Genomic DNA, 13,134 nt, shown 5'->3' with positions numbered 1-13,134 from the left:
TTCCAGGCGCCAGGCAGGTAACTTCTTCAGGCATTTAGCCCTGCTTCGGGCAAGCAGCGCTAAATGCCGGAAGGCTTCTCATCTTGCCGCCCTCCTGGTCTCCGGTTGGCCGGCCGGCCCAAGTCTGATGAGGGACGTCGCGCATGTGATGTCCCTTCACAGACCTGCACAGGAGGACGTCAGTGACGTCACTTGTCAGGCCGCTGCCGGAGAGAAGCACCGCGCAGGACAGGTAACTGTGTCTGTGCGCATGTGTGGGTGTCTGTGTGTGAGAGTCATGGGGGGAAAACAATGCTACCCAATGTGGGGAACCTGCTACTACCCAATGTGGGGAACCTGCTACTACCCAATGTGGGGAACCTGCTACTACCCAATGTGGGGAACCTGCTACTACCCAATGTGGGGAACCTGCTACTACCCAATGTGGGGAACCTGCTACTACCCAATGTGGGGAACCTGCTACTACCCAATGTGGGGAACCTGCTACTACCCAATGTGGGGAACCTGCTACTACCCAATGTGGGGAACCTGCTACTACCCAATGTGGGGAACCTGCTACTACCCAATGTGGGGAACCTGCTACTACCCAATGTGGGGAACCTGCTACTACCCAATGTGGGGAACCTGCTACTACCCAATGTGGGGAACCTGCTACTACCCAATGTGGGGAACCTGCTACTACCCAATGTGGGGAACCTGCTACTACCCAATGTGGGGAACCTGCTACTACCCAATGTGGGGAACCTGCTACTACCCAATGTGGGGAACCTGCTACTACCCAATGTGGGGAACCTGCTACTACCCAATGTGGGGAACCTGCTACTACCCAATGTGGGGAACCTGCTACTACCCAATGTGGGGAACCTGCTACTACCCAATGTGGGGAACCTGCTACTACCCAATGTGGGGAACCTGCTACTACCCAATGTGGGGAACCTGCTACTACCCAATGTGGGGAACCTGCTACTACCCAATGTGGGGAACCTGCTACTACCCAATGTGGGGAACCTGCTACTACCCAATGTGGGGAACCTGCTACTACCCAATGTGGGGAACCTGCTACTACCCAATGTGGGGAACCTGCTACTACCCAATGTGGGGAACCTGCTACTACCCAATGTGGGGAACCTGCTTCTACCCAATGTGAGGAACCTGCTTCTACCTACCTAATGTGGGAAGACTTGCCTATTAAAGTCTATAGCCAGCTATTATACACCTGCATCATGCTGGGCTGAAACAGTGAGACGAGCAGGGAAGGTAGGGGGACCAAGACCCAAAGGTACAACCCCAGGTGCTGACTGGTGGCGAGAAAGGGTTGACAGTGCCTAACCCAATGCCTGTGCCCCTTCTTTGCCAATGGGGAAGCAGTGAGCACTATGCTCCTGAGACCCCACCTAAAAAGAGAGAAATGAAAGGGGGAGAAAATCGAAATACACGTCCCTAAACTAAAAAAAAAAATAAGAAAGTAAACGATCAGGTCTGGAGAACTCCAGACGTGTCTGCTTCCTACGGACAGGAAGCTAAATCTGATAGCTCAAAGTCTGTAGATGTATATCCTGCTGAGAGGGGCTGACTTTCTTTTGTTGCCAGTGGCAGCAGCATATACCCACGCTCTCTGTGTCCCCCAAGGGAGCTGAAAGAGAAATATTTTTTTGGTTTTGCCATATTTTGACAATTTATGGTAAAATTTTGTTTCAAAGTACAATTGGTCAAGCCAAAAAAAAAAAAAAAAAAAGTCCTCATATGGGTCTGTGGATGGAAATATAAGGGTTATGATTTTTAGAAGGTGAGGAGGAAAAACGAAAATGCAAAAATTTAATTGGCTGTGCCCTTAACGCCTTTGGCCTTAAGGACTTATAAAAGTTATGATTTTTAGAAAAATAACATTTGCTAATTTCATCCACAGACGAGAATGAGGGCTTGTTTTTTGCGCGGCAAGTTGTCCTTTGTAAGACATTACTAATTTTACCATAAAAAGTTTTTTAAATTTTTTTGGTTGCATCATAAAATTTGTGTGGGGAATTTTGGAAGGTTTAGTTTTCACGCTGTACAATTTACGGTAAAAATTGCATGTTTTCTTTATTCTGTGGGTCAATACGTTTAAAATGATACTCATGATTACATACTTTTCTATTGTACCGCTTAAAAAAAAAAGGCAAACTTTTTAATCAAATTAGTACGTTTAAAATCCCTCTATTTTGCTGACCTATAACCTTTTAATTTTTCCTTATAAGCAGCGGTATGAGGGCTCATTTTCTTGTGCCGTGATCTGTATTTTTTATTGATACATTTGCATATATAAAACTTTTAATACATTTTTTAAATTAATTTTTTATCTATCAATTTCTTTGGTACGGGGACGGGAGGAATGTTACCAAAAAAGCATCAATTTTGGATTTATTTATTATTTTTTTTACGTTCACTCCATTCACCATACGGGATCATTAACATTATATTTTAATAGTTTGGATATTTACGTACTCGGCCATACCAAATACAGTAATGGCCGTAAATATTGGCACCCCTGAAATTTTTCAAGAAAATGAAGTATTTCTCACAGAAAAGGATTGCAGTAACACGTTTTGCTATACACATGTTTATTCCCTTTGTGTGTATTGGAACTAAACCAAAAGAGGGAGGAAAAAAGCAAATTGGACATAATGTCACACCAAACTCCAAAAATGGGCTAGACAAAATTATTGGCACCCTATCAAAATTGAGGAAAAATAAGATAGTTTCAAGCATATGATGCTCTTTTAAACTCACCTGGTGCAAGTAACAGGTATGGGCAATATAAAATTCACACCTGAAAGCAGATAAAAAGGAGAGAAGTTCACTTAGTATTTGCATTTTGTGTCTGTGTGTGCCACACTAAGCATGGACAACAGAAAGAGAAGAGAACTGTCTGAGGACTCAAGAACCCAAATTGTGGAAAAATACCAACAATCTTATCAACAAGGTTTTAAGCACTGCGGAATCTGTAGGCGCTATGTAAATAAATTAAAATAAAAATACAAATCTCCAGAGATCTAGATTTGCCTTTGTCCACAGTGCGCAACATTATCAAGAAGTTTTGCAACCCATGACACTGTAGCTAATCTTCCTGGGCACGGACAGAAGAGAAAAATTGCTGAAAGGTGTCAACGCAGGATAGTCCGGATGGTGGATAAGCAGCCCCAAACAAGTTCCAAAGATATTCAAGCTGTCCTGCAGGCTCAGGGAGCATCTGTGTCAGTGCGAGCTATCCGTCGACATTTAAATAAAATGAAACGCTATGGCAGGAGACCCAGGAGGACTCCACTGCTGACATAGAGACATAAAAAAGCAAGACAACATTTTGCCAAAATCCTTCTGGGAAAACGTCTTGCGGACAGATGAGAGCTTTTTGGTAAAGCACATCATTCTAATGTTTACCGAAAATGAAATGAGGCCTACCAAGAAAAGAACACAGTACCTACAGTGAAATATGGTGGAGATTTAATGATGATTTGGGGTTGTTTTTCTGCCTCTGGCACTTGGTGCCTTGAATGTGTACAAGGCATCATGAAATCAGAGGATTACCAACGGATTATGGTTCGCACTGTACAGCCCAGTGTCAGAAAACTGGGATTGCGTCCGAGATCCTGGGTCTTCCAGCAGGACAATGACCCCAAACATACGTCAAAAATCACACCGAAATGGATGGCAACAAAGTGCTGGAGAGTTCTGAAGTAGCCAGCAATGAGTCCAGATCTAAATCCCATTGAACACCTGTGGAGAGATCTTAAAATTGCTGTTGGGAAAAGGCGCCATTCCAATAAGAGAGACAATATTGACCCAGAAAATAAAGAACACGTTATTTTTACTGTAAAGTGTACAGTGTGAAAATGAAACCCTCCAAGTGTGCAAAATTGTGGTTTTCATTAAAAATTTCCTCCCTAAAAAAATTATTCTTTGGGGTCACCATAAATTTTTGGGTAAAATGAGGTTTATTTACAAAGTACAGTTGGTCACGCAAAAAACAAGCCCTTATATGGGTCTGTAGATGGAAATATAAGAGTTCTATGGATTTTAGAAGGCGAGGAGGAAAAAACAAAAATGCAAAAATCAAATTGGCCTGGTCCTTAAGGTCAAAATGGGATTAGTCCTTAAGGGGTACTCCGGTGGAAAACATTATTATTATTATTATTATTATTATTTTTTTTTTTTTTAAATGAACTGGTGCCAGAACGTTAAACAGATTTGTAAATTACTTCTATTTAAAAAATCTTACTCCTTCCAGTACTTATCAGCTGCTGTATGCTCCACAGGAAGTTGTTTTCTTTTTGAATTTCTTTTGTCTGACCACAGTGCCCTCTGCTGACACCTCTGTCCATTTTAGGAACTGTCCAGAGTAGGAGCAAATTCCCATAGCAAACCTTTTCTGCTCTTGACAGTTCCTGAGACAGACGGGTGTCAGCAGAGAGCACTGCGGTCAGACAGAAAAGAAATTGAAAAAGAAAATAACTTCCTTTGGAGCATACTGTAGCTAATTACTGGAAGGATTACGATTTAAAGGAAGTCATTTACAAATATGTCTAACTTTCTGGCACCAGTTGATTTAAAAAAAAAAAAATTTTTTTTTTTTTATTAGAGTACCCCTTTAAGTTGTGTAATTCTGAAGAGGTCTTGTATGTTGTGGGATAAACAATTGAATCAACAACTTGCTTCATTCTGAGAAGACTGTCTGTCTGATTTTCTGTACACAGGGCAGGTGGGCTACCTAGCCCATCTGTCTACAGCTACCCCCAGCCCCCTAGTGTGTGAGGGCTTCTTCCTATTAAGATTATAGACTAGTTGCTAAAAGTTATTAGAATTATCATAAACATTGAGGATTCTAATTTTTACTTTCTTCTTGCGTAAGTATGTGTCTCCTAGAAGAAACCAAATAAGGAAGTTTTGTCGAGAGTGTAAATGCCGCTCTAAAGTCTAAGGCTGCTGGTGTTAGGAAGTCAATTGTAGCTGGGCTGCAGTAATTCCGCATGGCCAATACATAATGTATAGAGCCATGACTTGTATGACTGTGTGCGTACTGGCACTTAAAACGTCTCACATTGTTCCTGTACCATACCTGCTTTTAAAGGATAAAGAATTTCTATATTGCTTGCACTGTATCTGCGCTGGATTCCTTCAGTTTCTACCAATGCCAAGTACAAAAAAGATACAACTAGTATTATACGTTAGAGCTTTAGAACTGAGATCCCTTTACAAATATGGTTGCTAGTGCAAAATGAACAGCAACCTTGTCAACAGCCCCTCACCTACTTAGTGCTGTTTCTGTAATGCAGGAAAAATAGTTAGGTCAAATGTTACGAATTGTTGTGCATTCTATTCTTTGCTAAAAAAAAAAAAAATAATTACTTTTAGTCAGTATTTGTGTAATCTTATTTTTCTTTGGAATTTCATAACTTTTATTTTTATTTATTTTATTTTTTTTAAGGTATCCTGTGGGCAGAAGCAATATTCTTAGAGGCCAGGCCTCAAAGGAAAACCAAGAGTGTAGATGCCCTCAAGAAATGCGAGCATGACCCACATGTGCTTCTAGCGGTTGCCAAGTAAGTGCACTCCTCTTGAATGTATCCTCTTTTATGGAACCGTGCATCACTGCTGTAGTGCAAATGCCACCTATTTCAAAATGTCTGCAAGAGAACCAGAAACTCTTAATTTGTAGGAAGAATTAACTACAGTTTTAAGAGTGCAGCCGCCCTGAAATTTAGTTAATTTCTGTTGGTCTGTCTTAACCCGCCATCAAAAAAAAATAAAATCTTCAAGTCCACAAAAAAAAATGCTTTTTGAAAAATGGGTTGTCCATATAGGACACCTTTTTTAAATGTTCAGGTTGTCATTCTTGAATTTTGAGTTCTAAAAAAGTTGTTGTTTTATGGTTCCTTTTGGTAATCTCTCTCCCTCACTTTGCTTTCAGACTGTTCTGGAGTGAACGCAAAATATCTAAGGCTCGCGACTGGTTCCACCGCACTGTAAAGATTGATTCTGATCTTGGTGATGCCTGGGCGACTTTCTACAAATTTGAGCTGCAGCATGGTACAGAGGTAGGTGCTTTCTTTGGATGCAGGTTTTTTGTTTCTCCTTGTACCCCCTTTCTCATATGGTTGCTAATTATGACAGATCTTTCTGACAATGCTAAGCCTCATATAAACTTCATAGCATGAATTGATAGAATACAACCATTCAGGCTTTTTTGCCTTTGCTCTACCCTTGGTTCAGTGCCCAATTATCCTTAAGTCCTGATGAATATAGCAAAACCATGTGCTGGAGGCTGTTCCAAGGTTCATACACAGTGCCTGTTTGATTTGGGAGCATAAATCTCACCCCTCTTATTAACCTCACAGGACACAGACAATTCTTAATTGTTTTCTTCTCTCCTTCTAAAAGTCATAACTTATTTTTCCATCTACAGGGCAATATGAGGGTTTATATTTTGTTGGACCAATTCCACCAAACTTGTAATGTCTGAGGCACACCTTAACTAATCAGCCCATGGCCAGCACAGAGGCCTTCTGTAGGCCTCCGGCTGCTATAAAATCTAATCAGTGATATGACTGCATGGGGCCAAACGGACAGAAGATAGGCAGTGCTACTGCCACAGAACCTCTGGAATGCTGCGATCATGCTTATGTCAGTTATCGACTGAGTGCGGGCTGCCAGCTATCCCTCAGTCAATGAAGCAAGAGCAGCTCCTGTATTCGCATCATAGACTCCTGAGAGTCTGTGCCATAAATATATAGTGCTGACTGTTTAGGCTGTAAAGCAGTTAAAAGTTAGCAAACAGTAAAGGTTTGTTTTTTTTCACTATTAAAACATTTGAATGATATTTCAATTATGAATGCATAACGAAAATATAAAAAAAATCAACAAATATTATCCCAAAAAGATCACAAGCCCTCCCAAGGTATCTGCCGCAGCAGTCTCCTTAAAAAAGGGCAAACCCTTTAGGGTTAGGAACCTCTCACCCTTTGATAATTGTCCCTAAAGAGGTGTAATGGTACCTTAGTACTTTCTCGTTCGGCTTCATTGGGGGACACAGGAACCGTGGGTATATCTTGCAACCACTATGAGGCTGACTCTAGGCATTAACAAAAAAGAAGCCTGTACCTCCTGGCCTGATATACCCCGCCCACTGACACTGAGCTAATCAGTTTTAGCTTAGTGTCAGTAGGAGGTAGACACAGGTCTGGAGCTCTAGAGTTTAGAGTTTTCTCTCCTTTATTATTTTCCTTAGGTTGGGGCTACTGGAGCATGGCGCTGCCGGATTCCCCACTTGCGAGGAAGGGGCACAGTACATAAAGTATGCACCGTTAACCCCTTCTCGCCCCCAACCAGCTCTAGGGATGTGCCCTGGGTTCGGGTCCCTTTCTTGCCTTCTCGCCCCACTATGACAGCCTGGTATGATGCAGTGTGGCACTAAGCTGGTTGAAGACTTTGGTGGGTGAGTATGTAAGGAACTTTTACCTTGAGCTACACCCCCTCCACCCTCCGTTCCCCTTACTCCCCCCCTCAGTTAAAAGTTGCTATTCTTTTATTTGTGGTTTAGGGGTTAAAAACTTATAGGTCCCTGTACCTCACTTCCTAACATACCTTCTGTATATTTGCGACAGTATTCTGTCCCACGGGTCCCTGCACTGTCTATTGGGACAATATTCTGTTGCACGGCATCCCTGCGCTGCACACGTGTGGTGCCTTCCCTATTCTTGCACACCTTGTATATTAGCACGGCCATTCTGTTCTTCGGCCGTGGCAGTCTGTACTCCGGCCGCACGGCTCTTTTCTAGCTCTCCACTGCGACAGTCTCAACGGGGATGGGGGCTCTCTCCGCTTCCTTTCTTGGTAGATGTCTTTTCTCATTGCTGTAACCTCCATCTGGCGGGTGTCGAAATTGACGGCTCTATCCTTCCGACTCCCCTTTCTTGTCCTTCACCAGGACAAGGCTGTGCTTCAGCCGGTACAGTCTTTTCTGACAAAGGTGGTCTCCTCTTTTCATCTGAACGAGAATATCGTCCCTTCCTCCTTCTGCCCGACTCAGTCTCGCCCTAAGGAGCGTTCTCTTCATAACTTGGACGTGATCAGAGCTCTGCGTATCTATCTCTTGGCCACCCCTTCTTTTTGGCGCTCTGATTCGCTGTTTGTCGGTTTTGGGCGTAAAGTGTTGCAGGCAGCGGTGGCGTTGCCATCTGCCTGAGTCTCTTTAGGACTACTTTAGTACGTCCCACGGTTCCTGTGTCCCCCAATGAAGTCGAACGAGAAAGTAGATTTTTGTTTTTTTTATACTTACTGTAAAATTTAGGGACACAGCGCTCACCCGTTGGTTATTAGTTTGTTGACCTGAGAGTCGATTTCCTGTCTGTGGGTTTGTTCAGTTGATTTTTTTGTTTGGGCCTTCTTCAGACTCTGTAGTGATTTGTCGGTTTCCTCCTACTGCCTTGGGACTAAACTGATTAGCTCAGAGTCAGTGGGCGGGGTATATCCTGCCAGGAGGGGCCAACTTCTTTTTTGTTAATGCCTAGTGTCAGCCTCCTAGTGGCAGCAAGATATACCCATGGTTCCTGTGTCCCCCAATGGATCCTCAGAGAAAGATTTTACAGTAAGTATAAAAAAATCTTTTTTTCCCTACGTGTTTCAACAACTTGGCTCTTCTGTAAAAACATATGGTGACTTTCCTGCAGTATAAGGTTGTCTTTAGGGTAAGTACTCTGACAAATACCTTGTGAAGGCTTATTCCTGCTGATAATTGGTAATTTATTCGTGTAACTACTTTGATGATTCTCTGGCCGAAAGCTAAAAAGCCTCTTCAGAAGGCTTAGAGAGCACCCTGCTAACTACTCCCTGGTGGTAAACTTTATTTATACTTCACTTTTGACCTTTTTAGGATAATAATTTGTTGATTTGTGTTTTTTTTTTTGTGTGGTGTTTTTGATTTTTATTTTTTGCATACCACTGTGCTCCTGGGATGGAGACTTAACCCGTTCTGACTGCTTTAGTAGATTACATGTGTGGAGATATATAATTATTTTTGATCCTGACAGATGTAAACCTGCCAGTGATGTGAACTTGTCTAGCAATATAAAAGGAGTTTCTAACCTTATTTTTGTGAAAGGGAATGTTTGGTTCAGAAACAGACAGCCATAAAGGAAATACTGGTTTATTATTATTATTATTATTATTATTTTTTTTATTTTTTTTTTAATTAGGAGCAACAAGAGGAGATCAGGAAGCGATGTGAGAACGCTGAGCCACGGCACGGAGAGCTATGGTGTGCCGTATCCAAAGACATCATGTATTGGCAGAACAAACTTGGAGAAATTCTCACCTTGGTGGCATCAAAAATCAAGAACACCTTTTAAGCCAATATCAATATGCTGTACATAACCTCTCTGCTACCCCCACCTTACCCTCAATATATTATATTTTAGATTGTGTTATTTTCATCACATTTGGTGAAGCATAATAGCCCATTCTTGTTTCCAGGCTTGTGAGCAGAGGTCAGTGATAATTGTTGCAGTGCGTAGACCTCTGTTTACAGTACATACAAAGAAAGTCGGGTCTTTCTAAGACCAAGCGATGGATTTTCTATGAAAATTCGATTATGAGGATCTGTTTTTTGCTCTGTGGTGGATCATGAACTGTGTCAATCCTGAAATGCAATTATTATAATTTTTTTTTTTTTAAATGAAGCTCTATTATGGCCACTTGGGGCAGCAGTACCCACCTTTGCTATACATAGGATTTTAAGGCTAGTTAACCATGTGTTATGTCAAGTTGCTGTGCTGTATAGCTTGTTTTATGCTTCCCTTGTGCTGTCTAAAAAAAATGCCCTTTCAGTGGGTATTCTGTGTCTTGGCATCTTAATGTGAGGATGTATAAAGTGGTAGTTGTCAATACAGATCTTTTAATATAACTTATCTTGTGTTTATTGTATTGCTATTGAGTTTCCATAGGTAGAGACACACTTTGAAACAAAACTCAACATAATATTATCTACTTATATTGAGATTTAACACTGATGCATACTCAATGGTCCTTCATAGTGGTATGTAGAACCTCCATTGGCTGCGGTGATATTCGCAGTGGCATAGGTTGGACTAGGTGATTTAAATTGTTCTTAAGCTACATTGTCCCATGTGGACGGGATCACTTCTTGATGTTCTCACCAGACATTAGTTGCAGGTAGTGACATGCACTGACCAGCCCATTCTACCGTATCCCAGAGATGGTTAAAGAACTAAGATCTGGGGACTGTGAAGGCCAGGGAAGTAAGGAAAACTCACTGTCCTGCTCCTGAAACAAATCCATGACTATACAGTCCTCTTGAATGGTGCATCATACTGTGCTAAGAAAGAATAAGTTGTGGAGTCCATCATGTGTGTAGGACAGCTGTATTGAATTTGGCTGAAGCTTAACTGCTCCCCCCGTTTATTGAAATGATTCCTGACGTTATCATCTGACCCCTTTTTATGATGACTGGTTTCTGTTCATAGGTCTCCCATTTGCTGGATTTTGCCTTGATCACCCTATTGACAGTATACTCTCCACACCAGTGAAATCTTGGCGCTGGGTAATCTAACCTTGATAGCCAGGTCTTCCTCCAGGTCGCTTACTAGATTCTCCCATCTTCTATGCATTCACACTAAAACCCATCATTGAATTTTATTCTGTACTCTGGGGTCACAAGTCTAAACTCCGTACAGAGAAGATCCAATCATCAGAGGGCAGCGGGTTCTAATAAAGAGGACCATTCATTGCTAGTACCTTGTATGGTATGAATAGAAAGCACTCAGTGACATTTTTGTTGTCACTGGTGTTTAAGATGTGAACATTGTGTAGTATCTCTCCTCCACCACTATGTGGCACACTCCCCCCTTAGCCTTTAACTGTCATGCTAGCTATGTGCCAGGCATGCAGCACTGGTTAAGCGTCTGACATGCTGTAATTGTGGCTTTATTTGTGAGCCTGGGGACAGCTGTATGTTACTGATCAGGGGGGCTAGGAGCGACACAGGCGCAGGAATGTCTATAAATTTATATTCTGTCTCCATGTCACCCCCTTTTCTTTTTATTCCTGTCAGAGCAGCTCTTCTATATATGGAGTATTGGAACTGGATTGTTAGCCTTGCATAACTCTGTGTCATGCAGAGTGTTAACCCTTTCAGTCTAGGCAATGGAACTACGAGGATATGTTTGCAACTAGACACCACTATTACAAACTCAACTCTGCTATATCTCCCCTGCTTTAATACATGGTGTTGTAATTGCTGTTTTTGTACTTTCCGGATTGCCCTCTTTGTTTGTAGTATTGCAGAAGGGGCCCACAATTTTAGGGGCCCAATTGCAGTTTCAACATGAGCTACTGTTGGCATTGTCTTATAACAATGTAGAAAAATGGAATTTGTCATTTAGACACGAGCTGATCGCTAGTTGTTAGATGAGAGCTGCAGACACTTGTCTATATATGTATTATCATACAGCACCCAGTTAGAGACTTTTTATACACCACTTCCTGGGGATAGGTGGTAGTGCTTTGCCTATAATGCCCTTGTAGAGTTTATGTATAGGGGTTTGTTGGCTGGGACAACTATCACTGAGTGTTAACGTGCAGTCCTATAAAACTGCAAATGCTGCATAATGGAAGACTGCACCAAATAACAAACTCAACTCTGCCGCAAATGTCTTCCTATATTTAATTTTAGTGTAATGATTATTCTATATCTCATTGCATCTTCCATTACACTGTTTCAGAGTGGCCGCACTAGTATGGGACCATCATTGAAGCAGCTACACTTTTTTTTGTCTATTGCTAGAGTGCAAATGATACCAATCTCTAGTCTGCATCATGTAGTTGCCATTGTTTGATTTAAGAATTACTCCCCTGTGGTAGTGGGGGGAGCTTATGGACGTGTTTTCGCTCCCTTCCTAAAGGTTTTTATAGGAGATAAATCTATTGGTGGTCAGTGAGCAAATGTGGAAGATATGATGCAGGAGGGGAGGGAAGGAAGGAGGAAATGTAGAGAGCGGGAGAGGAGGTGGTGAGGTCATAAACCTGCCTGAAATTTGAGAAAAACAAGCGGAAAAATAAAGGACTATAAATAGTTGACTGGGGTCAGCAAGGGAGACTCAAAGGGAGGGGAGTCTGGGAAGACAAGGGAAAGCTGGGTGGCTTGGAATAGTATAGGGTTGAGTGGAAGGGTTTAAAGGTTGGGGCACTCATTAAAGGTCCAAGATCCAGATTTAAAGGAGTTTTTTGGCATGTTGCAAAAATGTATATCCTGCTGGGAAAAAATTTTTGGGGAAAAAAATATATAATTACCTGCCTTGGTCCCCCCAAAGCTCCAGTTCTCTTCCATCCAGTCCCCCAATGTTCTGTCTTTGTTTCCAAAGACTAGTGTTTGGCTGAGCCAGCAGGTCCTGCTCCAATCACTGGCTGCATCGGTGTCCTGTTAGAGCCAGTGGACTCTTCCTGCGACAAATGGGAAGAAGGCATTTGTGGACCGGACTGAGACCATGATTCTGATAAGAATCCATGTAATAAAAAACGGTGAACAAGGCGCTTTGTGCAGAGAGAACACTGCAGATAGTCCACTGAAATTCTCCACTACAGATTTGCAGTGTGAATTATGTAAATTAAATTTTTTAACACAAATCTGTGTTTATGGAAAATAAATTGCAGATCTGCATAAAAATTTGCAATGGAGTCAATGAGGAAAATCTACAATAAAGTGGCTGAAATGTTCAAGCTACTGTAAATGCTGTGTTTTTTCACACACAATTTTCAGTTGAGAAAAATATGCAGAAACTACCTTAAAGGAGCACTCCGGGATATAAAAATGTATCTCCTATCCTGAGCATAGAGGATAAGTTTCAGCATCCCGTACAGGGCCCTGGTTCTCAGGCCAAATAGCGCGTGTTGACAACCACACAAAGTGGTGGCAGACCCCCCCCCCCTCAATGCAACGCTATGGCAGAGCCGAAGAATGCTGAATGCAGAGATCTGGCTCTACCATAGAGTTGTATTGAGGTGGTGTGCTAGCTGCTGCTTTGTGTGGTGGTCAGACACGCCCCCTTCTTACGGGCGATCGCGGGGGATCCCAGCGGTCGAACCTTCTGC

At 42.1% G+C, this 13,134-nt stretch overlaps 1 protein-coding gene across 1 annotated transcript in view; it reads left to right on the top strand.

The window, feature by feature from the left end:
• Positions 1 to 9,912, top strand: part of PRPF6 (pre-mRNA processing factor 6) — a 43,714-nt gene extending 33,802 nt beyond the window's left edge. Inside the window, exons 19-21 of the mRNA XM_056549370.1 lie at positions 5,459 to 5,573; positions 5,942 to 6,068; positions 9,225 to 9,912. Of these exons, the coding sequence (XP_056405345.1) occupies positions 5,459 to 5,573; positions 5,942 to 6,068; positions 9,225 to 9,377 (395 nt within the window). The 3' untranslated portion in view covers positions 9,378 to 9,912. The remainder of the gene's footprint in view (positions 1 to 5,458; positions 5,574 to 5,941; positions 6,069 to 9,224) is intronic.
• The last annotated feature ends 3,222 nt before the right edge of the window (positions 9,913 to 13,134 follow it).

This window comes from Hyla sarda, chromosome 12 (assembly GCF_029499605.1).
Source record: "Hyla sarda isolate aHylSar1 chromosome 12, aHylSar1.hap1, whole genome shotgun sequence".
Classification (NCBI taxonomy): Eukaryota; Metazoa; Chordata; class Amphibia; order Anura; family Hylidae; genus Hyla; species Hyla sarda.
The sequence above is the reverse complement of the archived record's forward strand: the minus strand, read 5'-3'. Positions and strand labels throughout refer to the sequence as shown.